The 23,596-nt window shown below is 36.7% G+C and overlaps 1 protein-coding gene across 2 annotated transcripts in view; it reads left to right on the top strand.

The window, feature by feature from the left end:
* Window positions 1-22,995, top strand: part of TMEFF2 (transmembrane protein with EGF like and two follistatin like domains 2) — a 256,081-nt gene extending 233,086 nt beyond the window's left edge. Inside the window, exons 8-10 of one of the 2 annotated variants that reach the window (XM_005573793.5) lie at window positions 16,673-16,796; window positions 18,912-19,070; window positions 22,605-22,995. In XM_005573793.5, coding sequence (XP_005573850.1) covers window positions 16,673-16,796; window positions 18,912-19,070; window positions 22,605-22,701 — 380 coding nt within the window. In that variant the 3' untranslated portion in view covers window positions 22,702-22,995. Of the gene's footprint in view, window positions 1-2,963; window positions 3,151-16,672; window positions 16,797-18,911; window positions 19,071-22,604 lie in introns of those variants that run through there. The other variant, XM_074009603.1, reaches the window with a different exon arrangement.
* The last annotated feature ends 601 nt before the right edge of the window (window positions 22,996-23,596 follow it).

Below are 23,596 nucleotides of genomic sequence, written 5' to 3'. Positions count from 1 at the left end.
TATTCAATCCACCTGTAAGGTACATGCAAAATAAAAGTAATTTTTTTCCCTTCTTCCACTGCTACTACCCAAGTTGAAGACTGGGATATTGTCTTTCTCCCACACCACTGTACTGATCTGTTTGCTCTCCCTGCTTCCTCTGTGTCCCTTTAATGATCCATTTTCAGTAACAGTCAGTGTCATGCGTGTCCGTGTGAAGAGACCACCAAACAGGCTTTGTGTGAGCAACATGGCTGTTTATTTCACCTGGGTGCAGGCAGGCTGAGACCGAAAAGAGAGTCAGCAAAGGGAGATAAGTGTGGGGCCGTTTTATAGGATTTGGGTAGGTAAAGGAAGATTACAGTCAAAGGGGGGTTGTTCTCTGCTGGCAGGAGTGGGGGTCACAAGGTGCTCAGTGGGGGAGATTTTGAGCCAAGATGAGCTAGGAAAAGGAATTTCACAAGATAATATCATCGCTTAAGGCAAGGACCGGCCATTTTCACTTCTTTTGTGGTGGAATGTCATTAGTTAAGGCAGGGCAGGGCATTTGCACTTTTTTTGTGATTCTTCAGTTACTTCAGGCCATCTGGGCATATCCGTGCAAGTCACAGGGGATGCGATGGCTTGGCTTGGGCTCAGAGGCCTGACAGTCAGATGTGCTCGAAACTACCCAAATGCTTTCCCATTGATCTTTAAACTAGGCCAGGCACAGTGGTTCACGTCTGCAATCCCAACACTTTGGGAGGCTGAGATGGGCCGATCACCTGAGGTCAGGAGTTCAAGACCAGCTTGGACAACACAGTGAAACCCCATTTCTACAAAAATAAAAAATAAAATTTAAAAAAAGCTGGGCATGATGGTGGGTGCTTGTAATCCCAGCCACTCAGGAGGCTGAGGCAGGAAAATCACTTGAACCCAGGAGGCGGAGGTTGCAGTGGCCAAGATCGCACCACTGCACTCCAGCCTGGGTGACAGAGTGAGACTCAGTCTAAAAAAAGAAAACAAAAATCTAACACAATATTTCTTAGCTTGGTATATAGTAAGGAGCTCACTGACCTCTCCAACTTCATTTTATCCCTCTCTCCACCATAGCTGGCACACTGTCTGTTCTAGCCACAAGGCTGTTTCCTGGAACACTTCTTTCCTGCATTTGTCTTTCTCTCTGTGTTCAGTCAGTCAGAAGCTCTTCCTGGGCTATCTCTGACCAGCTTTTTCTCATCCTTCCTTTCCTCAGCATGACTTTTATCACCTCTCTAGTATCCCACGCTACTATTCTGTATCTGAGCACCCTGTTTTTTCCTGTGACATTTCTAATTTAGATGTTGGTTTTTGTTTTTGTCTATTGTCTATCTCACTCTCTAATATGCATGCTCTTCCGGAGAGAAACTGTCTATTTAACTCACCACTATAAATACTATACTTGTAGTATTTAACACATAGAAGGAAACCAGTCAATATTTTAAGTGAATCAATATTATTGACGAATTAATTAGGTGTGGATAGGATCAAGCTCTGGTAAATTTAGAAACCTCATGAGAGAAAACATGTTTCTTACCTTCTCTGAATCCAGAGGGCTACATAGTCACACATCAAGAACCAAAAGTTGTGGGTTGCTATTGGCAACATCAATCAAAGCAAAAGTGAGGGGCTCTGTTGATTTATCAGTGTCATATTTCACTCCCAACTCTGAACATACCTATTTTGTGATTTTTCTATTTCAAAATTAATGGTTCCCTATAAGCCCAATTCTAAATGTTAGCCATTTTACTTCTATGAACAAGATAGATGTTTGATTCTCTCCAAATTCAAATTTGTACATGTCTCATAACCCCTATTGATTTCTTGAGTGGTTAACCATGTACTTAGAAAGGAGTGTAATTATATACCTGGAGGGTGTTAAACCTGTTAAAAGGTAAATAAACACTATAAGATCACAAGGTACCATTTAGTTAATAACTTATCTCCAGCCCTAAATGATGTCCATGTGGAAGTAAACTGTTTAGACTCACATTGGATCCTTAACTGTTTCTAAAGTAGTTGTTTGCACTCCAGTTATCACTGACTAGAAATTAAGGAAGTGCCAGAAGCAAGTCAGTTGTTCAAAACTGGGAAGAAAAAAAAAATTAGTCTTAGCTACACATCAGCTCTTAAAAACATAATTTTGAGGATGCAAATGCAATGAATCAGGGGTACTTCGACTTAAGCTTAAGCTAAGGTGATCATACAATTTATCATTGATTGTAGGAAACTTTTGAGAGTAAAACAGTATACCATTAACAATTTATGCTGGGAAAATAGACATAAATAAACCAAGACTTTCCAGGTCACATCCTAGCCGAAACCAATCTTTCGGCCGGCTTTCATTGACTCCATTTGGACTATTAAAAGATATACTTTATCAATATGAGTTTGATTGGTAAATGGTTACCAACCATTTACAAACCCTAGTTTTTCTAGGGCTGCCATAACAAAATTACCATGAACGAGGAGACTTAAAACTACAGAAATTTATTATCTCACATTTCTAGAGGCTAAAAGACTAAAATTCACATATTAGAAAGGCCACACTTTCTCTAAAGTTTCAAAAGGAGAATTTTTTCCCGGACTCTTCCAGCTTTTGGTGGCTCCTGCATGTTTTGGTTTCAGTGGCACATCTCCAATGTCTGCTGCCATTTTCATATGACCTTCTGCTTGTGCGTCTTCACTTGGCCTTCTCTTGAGGACACTAGTCATGGATTTGGGGCCCACCCTCATCCAGTAAGACCTCATTTTAAGTAATTACTTATTTCCAAATAAGATTACATTCTGAGGTTCCAGGTGAATGTGAATTTGGGGTAAACATCGATCTACCCAGGACAGTGACCAATGAACTATTGGTTATTATTTTACCAATCACTAGATATAATATTTTGCTGATAGAAAAAAAAAGTAATGCTGGGCATGAAAAAAACTTGCTCATTGGTATTATTGTGTCTCTTTGACAGGTTAAATAGAGGGACAACCCGGAAATCTACCATGGATCTTCACATCATTAAAAGTTTTATTTTAGGCAGCATTATCACTTTCAATGACAGTCTTACTGTGCTTAAAAACAAAGATACTTGATTCACTGACATGTACCAATAGATTGTTGAGAAATACCAAAAGTCATTAAATTCTTCAAGGCTTATACTGGGTTTTGAAGTTATTTTTAGCAAAACCTATAAAATTCTTAGAGTGATTCCATGACTTTTTTATTGCCAGTTTTATTTAGAATGCTAATTTAACATGTCAAACCCACCTTCAGAAATACTCATAGCGCAATCAGCTACATTTGTTTCTTAAAATAATTTTATCTTATCCTTGACTATGAGAAGAGATGGTATACCTTCTAGCTCTTTCAATGAGAATCGCTTACATTACTTTGGTCAGGTACCATCAAATGGCAGTAGTCCAGATTTATAAATTAATTCAAATCTACACAATAAATTTTCTCCTTGCCATTTCTGGGCCATGACATCATTCAGGAGACATACACAAACCCATCAACATTTGCTTATGCTTGACCTTTCACACCATTCACGGATATCCTTCTTGTCTTTCATGATTAGCAACACATTTTTGCTCTCCATATTTTTACCTTTTGCTGAAGGAGACTGAAATATATAGGAAATATGGCTTTTACCTATGCACCTAGTCTTTTTGTACTGGAATATATACTTCATATTGAGTAACCTTCTCTGCCATATTGCACCTTACCTTGTCACTGAAGGTAGGGATTGGTTGTACCTTTATGGACATTTCACTGAAGTGGTAATGAGCTGGCTCTTTGATGCAAACAACCAGGGGCATTAATTTTTTCAAAGCCACCACACTGAGGTAGAAGTGGCTGCTAAACATATCTCCTATGCCTATAATATTCATTTATTCATTCATTCTACATATGGAACACTCACTTTGTGTCAGTCTCTGTCCTAACCGTTGGCTATATATATACACACACACACACACATATACACACACACATATACACACACGCACACACACACAAACATATATACACACACAAACATATATATATAAACCTGGAAACAATACACAGTCTCTGCCCTAAGAGAGGGTATAATCTAGTGCACAACTTTCTTGTGTGTCCTGAATAGGTAACAGGTGTGTTAGTGCAGCGATCCACCTTAGCCTTCTGGGTGGCTTGGGTGGCTAGATAATGTCCTCTTGTTACCAAAAATTCCATGTATTTTTTTCTGTATGTATGGTGATGTGAAAAATTTGGCGATGCCGTAATCTAATGCAGTGTTTCCCAGAATGAAGTCTGATGGAATAGTTGCACAAAATGTTCCTCAAAAGAGCAGGGAGGTTCCATTGAGAAATGAGTCTAGGAGCACTACATAATGCTTATCCCCTCCTGCCATTTCACAGTGTAAGTTAGCCTTTTAAGGGCTCTGAGGAAAGCAGCAGTAAAGAAACCAATATAATTTGGTTTAATCCACTCTATCCCAAATTTATTTGACTACAGAACCCCTTTTTCCCATGAATTCTGCTACAGAAGTAGTCATGCATCAACAGAGCTCCCCTCAGGAAACTCTGGTCTAAAGAGCATGTCCTATGTCCGTAAGGCTGCAGTTTAGAAGCACAGGTGGCCATTTGTCCTGCCCCATGAAACCAAAGAGATATTTCTCACCTTCTGCCTCCTCTTTTCTGCTGTCAATACCCACTCTTCGTTTTATTATCATTTATCTCAGTTGCCACAGTGAAACAAATAGTAATTTTGCCTCCAATTGTTTTCCTCTATTTGTCTTCTTTCCTGCCCCTGTCACCCTTCTTGTGGCTTCATCTTTTCCATGGACTAGCTGAGCTGATACAGAGATCACCAGTGGCCCAATGCTCCTTTACTCTCATCTGTAAATTGAACAATCATAAACATCGGTATAATCTGCACCTTTTCTCAGCTGTGTTATCTGTTCCTATATTTGAGAGGATGCTTCATTTGCTTTCACACAGGGTGTTCTTGTTGTCAATTCTGTTAGTTATCCAACAGAGTCATTAAAAAAGCCTGGAGATTTGAAAAAATTGGTCTCCAAATATCTGAGAATTGACAAAATCCAGAAATCTCTCACAGATGTTGGCACTTGTTACAGGCACACAGCCCATTCGTGGAGTGGTGTGTTCTCAAAAGAGACAAAGACATTCTAAAACAAAGTGAGTTTTCCAGGCTGACTATGAAGGGTAAGGAAGGCTTGGCAAGCTAAGGTCCCCCGAGGACTTCCCGTAATATATAAGAGTGGATGCGGGAAGAGCAGCAGAGGCCAAACCATGGCTCACCCACTCATAGACCACGGCGGGGACTGGCACTTTACAGAGAGGAGCAAAGACAGACCTGGGACCAGAAAGGTGGACCACTGTAGGACAGTTATCAGGGGAAGGAAGGGGTATCCAGGATGCAGGAAAGCCTAGCATCAGGTAGCCAAAGCCTGTGAGAGTTAAGAAAAAATGGTGACGTGAGGTCAGGACCACCAGGCTGTACACTATTTGTATATCAGTGTCACCTAGAGCACTTTTTAAAAGACAGATCCAGGCCCCTCAGCTGGCAATTCTGATTCAGCTGATCAAGACCAAAGCCTAGAAATCTATTTTTCACAAGGGAAGGAGGTGAGTCTGCACTAGAACAAGAAACATTGCCCTTAAAATGGGAATTTTAGTGTACTATAATTTTCATTATATTTTATCCTTAAAATTCACTATTTGTGAGAGATCATAGTAGAATTGTGTTTATACAAAACTCACAGATTTACCTATCTATATACATACTTCTGTGAGGGGTATCAGAGCATCAGCAGTGCCTTCTAAGATCCTGTGATGTCCAAATACAGTACTAAGGTGCTGTACCTATACTGTGGCTATCTACAATTTCTAAACTGGGTAGTTCATTAGTGTTTAGAATTAAACATTAAACTTAAATATTCCATTTAAATAATAGAAAACATTTCTAGCTATTAGAAGCACTTTTACTACCAATTTTATGGAACTTTTTAGTTTCCTTTTTTTTTTTTTCAGAAGTTCAGTTTTAAACCAGTTTTCATAGATAATTTTACATTACTTCTAGTGTCTTTTCTCAAGCACTTTTGAGACTGCGTTCAAAAAAAGCCTATTGAAGAGTAAAAGCTATACCTCTGTTCCTTAGTTTAATAAATTATAAAAACCCCTCCAGTTCTTTTTAGAGTGCTCTTGTAGAAAACCAAACTGATCACTAGGTTTTATTTATCACAGTATCATCAAGTATATCTGTACTTCTAATTTTGGTGTTTAGCATCTATTACCATAAAATACTTTTAAGTTTGAGAATAAATGCATGGTTTTATTCAGAAGCTGACAAGTAAGGAAAATGTTTTATTAATTTAAAACACTAGTTTCTATTTTGAAATTCATTTGCCTGTTTTTTGTTTTTGTTTTGCTTTTTTAAATAAAAAATTCCTTCTGCCCTGAAAAATTTCAATATTCTTACTTCTGGACAATGCTATGCACACAGTATGAATGGCCAAATTAGAATCTATTAATTCAGAATTTACCATACATAGTTCCACTGTGATTTTTAAGGTATGACATGCATACAAATGACAATGTTTCCACCTAGAACGAAAGTTCCCGTACTTCAATCTTTAAATGAAAGGGGTAACAAATGCTTCCTTTCAGAATCACACATATCCCTGGCTAACAGAAGTGATATTATTTTAAAAACTCGATCTGTTCATTTCTCCATTAGCCTCACCAGAAGCTGTGGAAAAAAGAAACCACATCCCCTTCTCTGACTGCATTTCTTCAGGATCTGCAGCTACTCCCCTCTGGCAGATATTCTTTCATAAGGCAGTTCTTACAGTACCACTTGACATGCCACCCTCACCTACAAAAAGCTGTTCACATGAAGCAAAGTTAAGATTCCTTTTTTACTGCTTTAACTTTTGGATATTTTTCTGGAAGCTTCCAAATATCAGTAGAGAAACCTAGGGAAACATTCCTTTATTTTAAAAACTATGTGTTTATCATCTTATTGTGCTATGTTCTGTGCTACGTACAGAGACTATGCGATTTTTTTTTAATCAAATATATTACCACCCTTTAAAAGGGAGTTTCTGAACTAACGTGTCACACAGACAAGTAAACAATAATGAAAATTAGGTATGGACGGTGGCGGAATAGGAGAGTGGTTTTAGGTCAGAGGGGCAGTGAGCCCAGACTGAGGAGACAGAAGAGAACATCGCAGAAGTTTCTTAGAGGAAATAATGCCAATGTTGAGACCTGCATGATAAGCAGGACTTAGGTAAATGAAAAGGAAGGAAAGTGAGCATTCCAAGCAAAGGGAATAGCATATGGAAAGTCCCAGAGGGGAGAGAGAAATTTCATATGATGAATGTGGGAAGATGCAGAAGAATTGCAAAAGATGAGAATGGAGAAGCTGGGACTAGATTCTGAATTGCCTTCTTAGTATCGTTAGCATTTGGCTCATTAAAGGAATAATGAGGAATAACTTGAGAATTATTTCTTTGGGAAGTTTTAAGGGCAATCATAATGTACTCACGTTTTCTTTCTAGAAAGATCACTCTGGCCTAGTGTGGAAAATTTATTTCGAGAGGGCAAAATTGGAGGCACGGTGATTTTCTGACATATGGTCTGATTTTAGTGAGTAGCAGTAGAAATGTAAAGAAATAGACAAATTTGGGAGATCCTTAAGAGGTAAAAATCACGGGACTTGGTGATTTACTCATTTAGAATTTAAAAGTGAAACCCAGATTTCCAGTTTGGTCAATGAGTAGATAAATATGCCTGGGATAAGAAGCAGGGGAAGGAAGTGGGAGAAGGATCTGATGAGTTTGAGGTGCCTGGGAGACCCTAGGAATGTTGATATATAGATACGAAGCTCTATAAAAGTATGATCACCTGATCACCTATAAAAAGGTGATCTGGGCTGACTAATCAATATTTGGAAGTCAGAGGCAGTAAAATGACAAATAGAGGCCTTGGGTGAGGATGAGCGCTCTCAGGGAAAGTGTTTAAAGTGAAACAAGAGGAGAGCCTTAGGGAAGTATCAACATTTAAGGAATCAGTTGGAAAATGGGAGCCTACACAATAGACTATGAAGGAGCAACCAAAAAGAACAAGAAGTGGGATGTGTGTGATTCTGAAATGAAGACTTTATTACCCCTTTCATTTAAAGATTGAAGTATGGGAACTTTAGTTCTAGGTGGAAAAATTGTCATTTATATCATGGAAACCCAGGGAAGAGAGGGCTTCAAAAAGGAGGACGTGGTCAGCTGTAGTGAATATTACTGAGAGATTGTGACGGCTAAGGCCTGAGAAGAGACTACTAGTTTTAACAACAATGTTGTTGGTAACATTGGTCATAGTAGTTTCTCTGAAGGGGTGACCAGAGAGCTGCAAGAATGAGTAGAGGTGAGTGCAGATGTGAAAAAGGGGAGCAGAGACAACACTTGTAAGTGTCACTGTAAATGGAATAAAGGAAACAAGAGGTCTACCAAGGGACATGGATTGAGAGGGCCTTTTCCATTTTTATTTTAAGAAGGAAGACACTTGAGTATGTTGAAATGCTGATGGAAATGAGCAAAGACTGAGGGAGAGTTGAAGATACAGGAACAAAGGGAGATAATTGATGGAGAGCCCTTGAGGATGATGGAGGGGTTGAGATTCATGATGGGTTGGCCTTAGACAAGGTACATGGGTTAAAAGGCAAAAGAAAAAAAAAGAAAAGAAAGAAAGAGGGAAAGAAAGAAAAGAAGAAAGAAAGAAAAAGGAAGGAAGGAAGGAAGGAAGGAAGGAAGGAAGGAAGGAAGGAAGGAAGGAAGGAAGGAAGGAAGGAAAGGAAAAGAATTGTTTTTTAGAGTAGCAATAGAATCTAGGTGGGATAAAGAATCAGGAGTCATACAACACAAATGATAAATAAGATATGAAGGCCAGATGTTGTTGTGTATTTTAATAAGTTCCTAACTATCATACTATACATATTACACTGGAAAGAGCCGTGACTTCGACAGCACTTCTGTTTACTAGTTGTGTAAATTACTAAGACAAGTAATTTAACTTCATTTTCCTAATCTATAAAAAAATGGAAATTTTATAAATCTACCTTGAAAGCCTATATTAAGGAATACATTTTGAACATGTTAAGTCAGTATTAACATAATGATGGTCCTGTTGTAAGATTCTCAAGTAACTGAAAACATATTTACTATCGTCTTGTCTTAAGAATCAGTTTTCTTGGTTGTCTTTAGAAGATAATAAGCAAAATCACTGGAAGACAACCAGTAGCTTTAGCGTATGGATACACAACACATAGCATAGTGCCAGACACATAATATCTACTCAAGAAATATGCATATAATAAATTACTGAAAGACAGCTTGGGGGTTCCATCTATGTTATTCAAACCTTTGCTTTCACTATATTCCAGTAAATGCTCCAGCCTCAATCCTCTTCACTCTCTGCTAGTTAGTCACTTCAGGGTCATAGAAGACAACAAATGCATCACCTGAGGAGGTTTGTCTTGACTATTAATCCATTTTTGCACACACAGCCTACAAAGAAGAAAATCGCTTGGCTCACATGGCCCAGAAGGCTAGAGTAGATGGGACCTGATCTGTTGCTTCTCTCCTCTGTTACTTAGTGTCATTTTCAACATTGTCACCAATGAAGCTCACTAAGAAAGGATGCCTGAATTAACCACAAGCAAATAATTTTGGTCGAAAATGCATAGATTTAGTTCAAGACAAAAAGGAAGAGAATAAATATATTCTTAGCATAAAATGGTTTCCCACATCATTTTCTTTCTCTAAAGTTTATAGCAAACTTTGTCTCCTGAGAACAGCTTGAAAGTAAGGAGATGCTGAGGGGAAAACTCAGTGGGGAGAACTGCAGCAAATTGCCCCAGATAAGCTTAAGGCAACTCCAGCTCTGGACTCCCAAGACGCTAATGAACCATAGATTCCTACCTCTTCCCAAGGCCTGATATTTACAGAAATGTTATCAAAGACATCTAAAGTTCCATAAAATATTGTATTTTTAAAAGGTCTTCAAACCAAGTCCTGTAAACCGATAGGAGTTACCCACTTGCTGAGAGTTAATAGGCTCTTGACTGAGTGGTGAGGTTTGAAAAGGACCATTAGAGACAGAACACAACTTCTCCCAGCGGCCTGCTCTCTTCACTGTTCTGAGGGCTCTGCCATCGAAAGCCAGGCAGGGCATTGCCGAGTCAGAAAACAGCAAACAACTAAGGAGCTACTTATTTTGCTCTTAATAATAAAATGTTTTGAGGTCCAGGATTTCTAACTAAATCTATATGAGCCTTTTTATGTCAAATTATTGGATTATAATTGTATTTGGATGTCATAAGTGAAAATGTTGCATACAATTTTTTCTCGCAAGATTTTACAGATTTTTCAGTATTTATCTATGTAAATATATTACAAGTAGAAACTGAGTTAATAAAAGCCCATGCAAATAATCATCCACTATTGTTGCATTTCAATTACTCCAGTCTCCAAATTACTATGTATATTTGAGATGCTGGTACTTTTTCCAATTTAAATTCTAGCAATTCCTGAATCATGTCATCAAGGCCTTGCCTGAGAATGCAGTAACATGAAAATTAGTTTTCTTACACTTTATTTTAATTTTATATTCAATAAGAATATTTATAGCATATGCAAGCAATGATAAGGATAATCACATTTCACATTTTATATTAGTACCTATGACTGGTGGAATGAAGAGGAATTTCTGTTTATTTGCATCCATCCTCTTCCCAACCCATACCACTGCCTTACTAGCAAAGTTTCTGATCCAAGTAGTTTCAATTATTTTTCTGAAAAAATAGAATAATGTTGAACTTGCAGAAGAAATGTTAAATTTGTAGCAAGAATGTTGAGGGACATGGTCTCTGTTGTGAAGAGTTGTTTTCTAAGTCTTTAACAGAGATTACATAACAAGAATGTTATATCTGGTTGTCTGCTCTTTACAAAACTTGAGAATTGATTGTATCCTTGAATTCTCTGTGTCCCTCACGCTAGGCTGTCACTCTTAGCTAGCATTTTTATTGCAGTCTGTGTCCCAGAAGCTTTAGAAAGGAGAGACTCTTCTACTCATCTATGCCTTAAAGAAACTATGACAGCAGGTGAGGCTATTGTGGAACCTGTTAAGTTGCAGGAACTCAGACTTCATTACATCCAGAACCCATTCAATAGGAATGCTTTTCTAGTCTTTAAAAAACTTCGATCGCAACTCAAGCTAGATATGAGGTTTTACTGCCTCGTATGTTTATACCTGATAAGATAAGGAGAGGAAATCATAAGAATTGTATATCTTCTTTGAAACCAACTCTAACCAACAATGGGGACAATCATGACTTTATTACTATATTCATAAGTTTTTTTCTGTCCCAGGCACAATGTTAATATAAGGAGAACAAAACAGTTTTTCCTTTTCTAGTTAAATAAAAGTAGTTTCATTTTGCTTTGGAGAAATGGCAGTAAGTAGGGGAAGGGTAAAATTAAGTAATTACAAACGGTGTGCAAGAATATGAATATTTCAATACTGGGGTTTCCCTCTACTGTCATTACATATAAAAAATAGCAAGATTACATAAATACATTTAAAATTGAAAATTTTTGTTTTCTATAAAAGTATGACACATTTTGTGGGCCAACAGCAAAAGATAGTTGAAAAGATAATAAATCAAACTGTAATACTCACATGCTTGTGCATGTCAAGATCATATGGGATGTTAAAGCATGATTTTAAAAATTGAATTGAGGTCCACTAAACAAAAGAAAGGCAATACATTACATAGTAAATGTTCTCTCTGCTAGAATGTCTGAATTACTGACATAGTCAAAATGCAAGATATTTTATACCCTTTCAAAAGGTAACATGTTCCATAATTAAGGCAAAAGTAATTTATTTTGTTTAACATATATAAATAATATCTCTATTTCTCGACATCTTTCTCCTAGCATATCAAAATAATATTTTATAATAAATGTTAGTAAATATTCATGATTAATCATAAGTAAATTTTAGCAATAGAAATAAATATTACTTTCAGAATTCAATGAACTTAGAGTTCCGAAATAATCTAATCAATATACATTAACAGTCTACAACATTCCTGAGAAAGGGCCACACAGCTCCTTTCAATACCACCAGAAGCCCACTACTTTACAATAGAACTCATTCTCCTATTGAACAGCTCTAGTTGTTTAAAAATATGCAGTGGAGATCTGCCCCCCTAAAACATCCACTAAATTCCTGATGTTTCCTCTAGTTTAGGATCTTTTCAATTTACTCGGAAATGCTTACACAGAATCAGACTCTTCTGGATGAATCAGTGGCCTAGGAATTTGATTACATTTGAAATAAAGTCCTAATTAAAGTAGGGCATTACCAGAGAAATATCATTTGCCCAGCCCCCAAAGGCCTTGCAGACTGTAGCGAACAATGGGTAGGGTCTAGTTCTCTGGTCTGTACAACAGAAGTTTGACCTTATAAAACTTCAGAATTGAGTGGACTGAAGAAAGTTAACATGTAATCCCCTCAAAAAATAAACAGAAATTCGGAACTAGTCACTTCTCTCAATTGAAATATGTAACTGTTAAAGGAGTAAGATATTCATGTTGTTTTGTCAAAGCCATTCCAATGTGAAGGCTGCATAGAAGTCAAATTATTTTAAGAATGACTAGGCAGTAGAGCATCAGAACAAGAGAAATGGGTTAACTGACTAAATATTTAATAGCATCAGAAACTAATAACCTGGTGCATCTGTCTCTGCACCTGGGACTCTGGGTTTGCTAGTTCAGGTTGGTTTTTTAAAACACACCAACTTGGGTGGTTGCAGTGACTCACGGCTGTAATCCCAGCACTTTGGGAGGCTGAGACAGGTGGATTACTTGAGGCCAGGACTTCAAGATCAGCCTGGCCAACATGGAAAACCCCCATCTCTACTAAAAAATACAAAAAGTTAGCCAGGGTAATGGCACATGCCTATAGTCCCACCTAATAGGAAGGCAGAGACACAAGAATCACTTGAGCCCAGGAGGTGGAAGTTGCAGTGAGCCAAAATCACGCCACTACATTCTATCCTGGGTAATAGAGCAAGACCATCAAAATAAAAAACAAAAACACACCAACTTGGAAAGCACTTGGATAGAAAATACAACTTAACTTTCAGAACTTCTTTGGCCAACCTTTAATCTTTGTCCAAAGGGAAACATTCTTTTTTATAGAAATATGGATTTAGTCAAATTTTACACTGTAATATTTCTGCTTTGATCCATAATGTGTTCTTTTGATAAATTAATTATCTAAACAACATCTTATTTTCAGCTTTTTAGGGAAAGGAATACAGGGGCAATGGTAAACACATACACACACACGCATGTACATACTGGACTGTATTGATTTAAGTCTGAACTGCTAAATCTGGCTTTGCCCCCTTTCTACCCACTTAACCTTACTTGACTTGCAGTAAGGTAAGGCCTCACCATTTGCCATTCTCTGTCTCTTTAGCTTTCCCTGTTTCTTTCCTTGCAAGCACCAGGGTAGAAACAATATGTGTAGCTGTACTATAGAACAGCCCACTTCAATAGCTCTTGACCGAAGTGTTGACTAGCAATGGGCATGAGCCCTATTAGCTCTGCTGCAAACAACTCAGATTATATCAGAAATTGTTCTTCAAAAGGTCAGGAACTCTCTAGAACAAACCATTTATAAACATGTAAACAGGAAACAAGTTGAGGATTTTAAACAGAGACATGAAGAGTTTCTACCACAGCCTCTTATCTGTTTTAGAAGAAAGAGCACAACCCTTATATTAAACCTCTTTTTTTAAATGGAGGACAGAGAAATCAATGTCTAAATCATAAGCTACTGAAGGAAACATGCAGACTTCCCGATATATATATAATTTTTATATAATTTAAAATGTTTAATGCTTTGTTATTGCTTAATACCTACTATACATAAGCATTAAGATCACAAACACTATGGTTCATATACATGTTTGTTTGGATATTAGATTTATGTGTTTCTACTCTTCTTAATATACTAAAATCTCATTTCTAAAATATGTCTATTCCATTACTAGCAGTGGTTATATATTCAGGTTTTCAATCAACTGATTTACTTGTTTGGATTGACTATAAATTTGTTGACATATATTGATGATTCCTCATTTTCTTGCCCAGAGATCATTTCTTCTACTCATTTATTTTCAGTCTCTCTGCTTTCTTATTTGACAGTATCCTATGAGCAGCATAACAGAGCATTCCAAGCTCATAAGGAATAGTGTAAACTGATTACCAGATTTTACGATGGAAACTATTCCCTGCCCATGTGATCACCCTGGCTGGATAATGAACTTTGTGAAAATATCCATGTCTTACCACACTAAGGCAACAGCCTCATTCAAACAAGGTCTTATTTTTCCCTTATACTTCAGTTCATAATTGTGAATATGGCACGAATCCAGAAACAAACTGTCAGTATGGGATGAGGTACAGTGTTAAAAATAAAATAGACTAAAAACTGGATTTTCACTTTTAAAAATTCTTGATATTCTTTTGTAACTGACAGAAAGAAAAATAGTCCTAATAAGATGTGTTTGAAAAATACTATAGCTGAAAAGACAGTGTATAACTGAAATTTAGGGAACTCACAGAAAATTTCCCTGCATGCAGGTGTTCAGAAGCACTGAGGGGTTACTAATGAACCCTAAATAGAAGTGTCAAATAGTTTGTTATGGGAAGAAGGTCCAGAAATAAAAGTGAAAATCAGAGCTGGTTCATTACACCGGCAGTGTGACTGGCAAACCCCACTGCTAACGTCTCCTTTAAACCGCAGGTGCATGGTTTGAGCGCTATGGTGTGTAGCCCCCGGCCCTGGCACAGAATGAACACAGCCTCCTCCATGTGTTCACAAATTGCCCTGCTTCCATTTTAGTCACATGTTCCCATGTGGGAAATTTCACCCAACACCACCACTTTAATTTTGGTGTATTTGCTTACTGCAGCTGCACTTGCTACCAAAAACATCATACCACAAAATTCCAAAGTAACTTCAAAGAAGAAGGAAGAAACCAAAAAAGTTCTATACATTCTTAGTTTTCTCCATGGAAGTAGTTTGTTCAGTTTAATAGCAGTTATCAATGTGGAAATACTGTAATTCAAACAAAAAAAAAATCACCAACCATCCTAGCTAAAGAGACACAGATAAGAAACAAACTAATGATTTAAATGTCATCTACAGGCTCTCTAGTATACTGATGGTAAATCCCTTACAAATTTGGGTGTGTAACATAAAATATTGCCCATCATAATGATGCATATAAATATCTCTACACAAGAAAAGACTATACATATTTTACAACTTTTTTCAGACTTTAATGTTTTGCAGATAGCATCTGGATCTTAAAGATGTATAGATATTTTGCAGCTCTGCTTAATCATAAATAATACATTTGTCTGATTCATTAATACCAGAGGCATGTTTTTTCTCCCGATGAATATGCTTATCATCCATGACTGCCAATAATAAAAACCCTTATATGGAAATAACCCATTTCATAAAAACAGGAATTCACTTGCCATTTTCCATTCCTGCTGACTAATTACTAGGGTGTTGAAGAGTACCTTCAGATTGAAGAGTGTCTTCAGATTGAGTTCATAAAAGCTATATTTCTCATGTGTTTGGGCAGAAATTTTCAAGAATGTCATATTTCAGATTTAGTGAAAGCTCAAGGCAAAAGTTTTATCATGAAATGAACATATTAAGACTCAAAAGACACTTAAAGATGACATTACAAATATGAAGCAAATGTATTTGGACTAACAAAGGTCAAAAAAATTCAAATACCTACAAAAACATGGCAAAACAAGTAGAACATGTTGTAATGGCACGCAAAAGTGTTCATTTTAGTGTTTATTCTTTATCATGAGTTTAGGTTTCACATAGCATTGTTAATATAGGCCAAATATGCATTTAAATATATTTATAGTATTCAGTGTCTACTATGTGAATATCTACATAAGTTATTTTGAAATGACGTTTTCTTGTTCAATAGGTTTATTTTGGCAACAAAAAAAATGTATGGATGCTAGTGAAAATCATGTTTGCAGTAGATTTTAAAAGCCTCAAAGAATACATTTGTTGAAATTTGCATTCGGTTTGAAAAACGTGTGTTTAACAATTGAACACGGCCATATTTTAACTTTTAAGCTCTCGTGTTGTGAAAGTATCGAGGTATTACAGCAATTTACTCTTAAGGACATTATGCTGGGCTTTGAAATTTAAAAAATAGGATATTTCTTCTTGGAGTATTTCATGATCAAGTACAGTCCCTATGCGAGGAAAATTAAAGCTGTCTGACAAGTCCTAGAAACACCACTAGCTGTTAAAGACGTAGGAAATTGCATAAAAGCATAAAAAGCACTGGGTAATTTTGCAAATTTCATCTCTAAACACAATTGTAAAGATGTCTGTCTTTCAGTTCTTTCTTCCTCTTATTTCTGAAGCATAGCCCTTTAGTTCTTGCCGTTTTAAAATCTTTGCCTACCATAGCTTTGCTTCTTAATGTACTGGTTGATCTTACCAGGCTAAAAAAGTATTTACAGGGGGTGCTTGCTTTTATCTGTATTCACAGAGAATGCTAACAAATTAGAAGAAAGTGCCAGAGAACACCACATACCTTGTCCGGAACATTACAATGGCTTCTGCATGCATGGGAAGTGTGAGCATTCTATCAATATGCAGGAGCCGTCTTGCAGGTAACATTTTTACTCGTAAGCATAGTTAATGTATAAAGTTAATATGTAGAAACTAAATTGTGATGTTTATAGAAAATTGGTCGACATTCTTCTTGAATGGGTGATCAGCAACAAAACTTTTCTCTGCTTCTCCTGTGCATGTATACACACACACACATACACACTAAAAAATATATATGTGTGCACCTTACACACTATATAACACATTACTAAACTCTTCTAGAAGAATTTGAAATTGTACTTTGTGCATTATAAGCTCCTTAAAGGTACCAGTTCCTCTGTATTACCTCTCTTTCTCCTGAACACAGAATAGTACTTGGCATATATCAAGTGCTCAGTAAGTATTTATCAGACAAATGAATGGATAAAGCCTCATGTATTTTAGATAGCATAGTTGCTTCTCAGAGTTCATCTCTTCCTAAGTCCTTCAGGTCTTCTCATAAATATCATCAATCCTTGTTTTGCCAGGCACTCACTATTTTCTATAGATCTGCTCTCCCATGGAGCCTTGCAAAGTGAAATCATTAGCTATACCTCCACAGTTTCAAACTCAGTAGAGACACAAAGAAATTGTCTATCTGGATTTAGTTTATGACTATAAATACTGGCCAGGCATGATAGCTCACACCGGTAATCCCACACTTTGGGAAGCCGAGGCGAGAAGATCACTTGAAGCCAGGAGTTTAAGACTAGCCTGGGCAACAAAGGGAGATCCTATCTCTAAAAAAAAATTTTTTTAAATAAAAAAATTAAAAATTAGCCATGCAGGGTTGCATGCACCTGTAGTCCCAGGAGCTACTTGAGAGCTGAGATGGGATGATCCCTTGAGCCCAGGAGTTCAAGCCTGCAATGAGCTATGGTCACACCACTACACTCCAGCCTAGGCAACCAAGCAAGACCCCATCTCTTATATATGTACAAATATATATTTATTTAAATACTTCTGTGTATTCATGTCTAAAATATAATTATTTCAGAGATGGCAAAGCCAAAATGAAAACATGATTTATGTTTATTTTTATTTACATTAAGTACAAGTGACATATGATGAAATAGGTTGTATTTTCATTTACAACAGAAAGTTTCTCTCTCTGTCTCTCCCCCTCCCACTCTTCCTCCCTTTCTCCACCCCTCCACCTAGAGCTGTCTTCCTTTCATGTTTTCCCTCCACAAAATATACTAGCACAGGCCTTCAACTGAAGTCAGGCAGAGTGAACAAAACTGAGAAGTTACTCCTACTACCCGCTCACTCCCCAGCAGTGTCATTATTATTAAACCCTTCCTGATAGAAAAAAATTCTCAGGATGTAGTTATAAGAAATTCAAAGTGAAGTAATAGAATAGTTCCACAAAATCAATGACATGTTGATCCCCTTTAAATATTGTTTTCTTATGAGCTATTTTCTCATTTAATAGACACATGCTAATTTTCATATGTAGATTGTCTACCTGAGCTTTCCATGAGGGTTGAGTGGGAGAGGCAACATTCATTCTCAGATGAACACTACCTCGTCTTGTTTTGCAGAACTATATTGCCTACACCATACTTACTTTTTTCTAACAAAATTTGACTCTATCATCAGCAGATGATTTTTTGACCAGAAAACTAATGACTCATCCTGTAACTCTGATCCTAGTATTTCTCAACATTTATTCTGACAATAGCATAGAGAATGTTTCATCCAAAACAGACAGACTAATTTTTATACCCATGTCATCAGAAACAAATACTTTTTCAAGTAAACATGTTGACTTAGGTTGATTAAAGAGCAAATTAAATAACATGTAAAGCTCACCTTTCAGAAAATATAGAAATAACAGTCATTCTTGGACATGTATTATCTCTCTATATTGTCACCAAAAACAAATTATCGAGTAATCCTCCTACCTTTGAAATTACTATCATAAATGTAAAAAGAAACCACATATCTTATAACTGAGAAACACAAAGACATCTTATTGAAAATAAGTAGTTGTGAGCCATAACCACAAAGTAATATTTATTTAGAAAGGGACACAAAAAGCCCTAATTTTGTGATGAAAATAAATGCCTATCAATCAACTATAAAAATGAAGGCAGCAGCTACAGGTAACTGGGCACTATAATTTCTTCCAGGTGTGATGCTGGTTATACTGGACAACACTGTGAAAAAAAGGACTACAGTGTTCTATACGTTGTTCCCGGTCCTGTACGATTTCAGTATGTCTTAATCGCAGCTGTGATTGGAACGATTCAGATTGCTGTCATCTGTGTGGTGGTCCTCTGCATCACAAGGTCAGTAATAGCACTTGGTGGCTACTCAAATAAAGGGATATATTGTTCCTCCTTTATTTAATCAGATCCCTCTGAGTTGAGTTCCTTCATGGACTCTGTGGCCATCCATTCTCTCTGAGTCCTATGTCCTTAGCATAAGAGTATTTGAATAGCCAGTGGAGTGGTACAATAGCATATTGGGGTGGTACAAATTACTTTCCTTAATTTTGCCTGATGATAAAGATTATTTATTTTTACCTACTTGAATTAGTATCCTTATCTACCTGAATCAGTATCCTTATGTACCTGAATCAGTTTTAACATATCTTGGTATAATAACAAACACATTTTTATCTTAGGATGACAAAATAGTTTTCAGTCACAAAATGCACAAATACATGTAGTTGTACTTTTATGGTAAATGAAAACCAGAGATACATAAAAACATGCAGCAAATATCACAAAAAACTCTTATATCAAATTCCCAGCCGAATCAAAAGGCAATTGTTTCCTGGAGAATCAGGTTGAAAGACACAGGGGTTTCCATCAGTTTCAACAGAAAAGAAAACCATGATTAATTAGCAATGTCTGACATTGGGCCTGGCATAAAGGAATGAGGCCAGTATTGCTTAATTTCATTAGCATACAAACCAATGATAACCAAGAATTGGACTTTAAGCCAAATGCGTATCATTTATGTTGTGTGTAACCAGAAAAGTCATTGAAGATAGTCCTTACTGACTTGATTTCACGCTTCTATAAAAAGTTCCAAGGAAGTTTCTAAGATTTTCACCAAATTCACCAGGCTTTTAGACTTTCTTCATTTGTGCAGCTCTCCAGTAAATCAAAATATTTCTCTAAAAATTGTTTTGAACAGATACAAAAATAAAAGAAAGTATCATATCTTTAGAAAATAGGGCCATAATACATTTCAGTATGGTATTGCACTATCTTCTTTTAGGACAAGTGTTGCATTTGCTCTTGAAAAAGACAAAATGTGGTTCATAAATCCTCGCCTGGACTAAAGGCTTAAGGGAAGATCATCAACTAAAGCTTTGGGCTGCTCTAAGCCGAGTTGAGTTCATCAACTCGACTCTCACGTTTAGATGCCAAGTGATTATATTAAAATAGATTCTGGGGAACATAAAGATAACGAGAATCCAAAAATATGCATATAAAAAGAAAAAGAAAAGAATCTGAAACATAGGAAACTGTGCCATATTACTCTAATATCTAGCCAATATCAGTACATGAAAAACAAAACCTATATTTAATGGATATAATTTAACAATGTGATTGCTACTTCGACTACTGACACAAATGCAAAACTGTAAATACTTTAGCAGATGTTTTCAATTCTGTTATGAATCACAGTTGCATTCCCATACATAATAAAAACAACGGAAATATACAGGGTCCTTTCCTCATGAGAAATTGTGTAAGCGTATATTATGTGTGTGTATCATATATGTGTATACACATATACACACATATATGCACATTTAATAACATTACAGAGAAGGAACAATTATCTCCGCTTTCAAGATAGAGACCCTGAGGTAGAAGTTGGCAAATTGCTGACTTTACACAGCTGAGCAACAAGGGCAGAAATGGGGTCCAGGTGGCCTAGTGCCAGAGCCTGGGCACTTCACCATGCTCATACTGCACCGTGTCTGGTAAGGATTTTGTGTATTCTGATGCTCAAGATTATCTAAACTGAGTTCCAAATTGGAGTATTTTTCCAAGGCATATGGACTTATTCATTTTCCATGTTATAATAAACTAAAACCTGTCCTCAATTTATTGGCTTTTGAGGGGAAGACATAGCACATAAACTAAATTAGTATTTTGTAATGCCTTTTACAAATCTGCCTTAAGACCATCAAACCTTCTAGAGCCTTTCCAGGATTCATACTAGTCAATAAAGCACACCAGTTCCCAGTGTGGATTCATTTCACTCACTTGAAAACATTCTGCTCTGAAACCAGACTTTCCAACTAGGCTCTCTGTCCCCAAACCCCAGAAACCCTACTTTCCTGATGACCTGGCCATATTTGTCTGTCAAGACCTATTTCAAAATAGGTCTTGCTAAAAGATTTACAAAATTGCAGCAAGCAGAAGTCCTCCCATTTCCTTTGATTTTTCGTCTTCCTCATCTGGTCTCTCCTGTCTTCTGCATCTCTCTTCTATCTCTTCTCCTTCTTTCTACTTTCTTATTTTCTGTTTGGCTTGACTATTTTAGCCAAACACCTGCCCTCCTCCTAAACACCACATGTGTCACAAAAAATATGGACATTTGGAGACATATTTCAAAATGAAGGCCGGGCGCGGTAGCTCAAGCCTGTAATCCCAGCACTTTGGGAGGCCGAGACGGGCGGATCACGAGGTCAGGAGATCGAGAGACCATCCCGGCTAACACGGTGAAACCCCGTCTCTACTAAAAAATACAAAAAAACTAGCCGGGCGAGGTGGCGGGCGCCTGTAGTCCCAGCTACTCGGGAGGCTGAGGCAGGAGAATGGCGTAAACCCGGGAGGCGGAGCTTGCAGTGAGCTGAGATCCGGCCACTGCACTCCAGCCTGGGTGACAGAGCAAGACTCCGTCTCAAAAAAAAAAAAAAAAAAAACAAATCAAAATGAAACGAGTTGCCCTGTTGAGAAGTTGGATTTTTGATCCTTTTATTTCTAGCTCCCATTTGCTGGGAATGTGATTTCAGCTCCCTGTTCACTTTAACAGATCTATCCTCCGTCTAAAACTATACATATATATATTTATATACACCTACATACACACACACATACATAAACCCATATACACACATGATATATATGTGTATGTATATTTATATATTTTCATATATTCTGATACTTCACAGATTATTACAATAGAATTTTATATGAACTTTCCATTATTCTCATTTGCATAGTCAAAGCATTTTTTGTTACAAGAAAAAAAATACTAGACCAGAGATTTTCAGATAATTTGACTGAGTATTAGATTTTTATAGATGCTAAATAATTGGTACCAATTTATGTCCTTAATCTATACTATTAAGGTACAAAAATGATATTACACTGGTCCAAAACAATGTTCCTTTCCATTACATATCAGATATTAACAGTTGGCTCATTCTCTGCTGGTTTGATAGGATTTAAACTCATGACATTGAAAAGTCAATATAACATTCATTCTTAAGACATTTAAAATATAAAATTGTTGAAGACCTTTAAAGTGAGATAAAATGGGCTCACGACTTGCTTGATTGCATTGTGCTGAGTCATTCTTTGTGCCTTAATGAGTAAGCAGTTAAGGACAAAGTAAATGTCTTCCTCTTCAGCTTCTGCCTGTGTTCAATTCCCAACAAAAACTTAAAGACAACTGCACAGAGAAGCAAAATAATAACTTTTCCAAAATAATCCAAGTTTCTACTAATGATAAATTCTTTCATCTGTAATATTTTAATAATTTGCTTAATCCACATCTTTGCTCTGTGATTGTAGGACCAAACTTTAGGTAATAGCATTGGACTAAGATTTGTAAACTTTCCAACCTTCTAGGAAATGCCCCAGAAGCAACAGAATTCACAGACAGAAGCAAAATACAGGGCACTACAGTTCAGACAACACAACAAGAGCGTCCACGAGGTTAATCTAAAGGGAGCATGTTTCACAGTGGCTGGACTACCGAGAGCTTGGACTACACAATACAGTATTATAGACAAAAGAATAAGACAAGAGATCTACACATGTTGCCTTGCATTTGTGGTAATCTACACCAATGAAAACATGTACTACAGCTATATTTGATTATGTATGGATATATTTGAAATAGTATACATTGTCTTGATGTTTTTTCTGTAATGTAAATAAACTATTTATATCACACAATATAGTTTTTTCTTTCCCATGTATTTGTTATATATAATAAATACTCAGTGATGAGAAAAAATTGGCATTCTTAAATTTGCGGTATCTCATAACTGTAAATATAATCAGACTAGTACAATCTGTACAGCTACCAATATTTCATGTTTCTTCTCATCTTGAGACAGCACATTAGTTTGTACAGGACTCAGTGGCTAGGTTTTGAGTGATTCCAAGATCAAGGGAAATGATGGTTATTGGAAAAGAGAAAAAAATAATTTACTTTTTATCGAGTGAGGATAAAATATTTCAGATCTTTGAATCATCTCTATTTCATCAACTTTCTTCCCTGGCCTTCCATTTTCATCCCTAGAGCAGAAAGATCTCTGGCATATAAACTAAATAAAAGAAGAAGGGGAGGGAAAGTGTTTATAACTCATAAAGGAGAGGGAAAGAAGATATTGGTTTTTATTGGGGAAGTAGCTTAGAATCCCCCAGTTAAGTGCATGTATCTGAAGGATACTGAACAAGTTACATACTAGGTATACACAGAGTGGCAAAATACATTCCATTTAGGTGGGTGGAATTACCAGGGGAAAAACGTAATAATACCATTAAATGTGAAACACCAAAGTCGTGATTTCTCAAGAGCACCATACTATATTTATAGTATATGGTTCTTTGAA

This window comes from Macaca fascicularis, chromosome 12, assembly GCF_037993035.2.
Source record: "Macaca fascicularis isolate 582-1 chromosome 12, T2T-MFA8v1.1".
In the NCBI taxonomy this organism is placed as follows: domain Eukaryota; kingdom Metazoa; phylum Chordata; class Mammalia; order Primates; family Cercopithecidae; genus Macaca; species Macaca fascicularis.
This window is presented reverse-complemented; position numbering and strand designations above follow the sequence as displayed.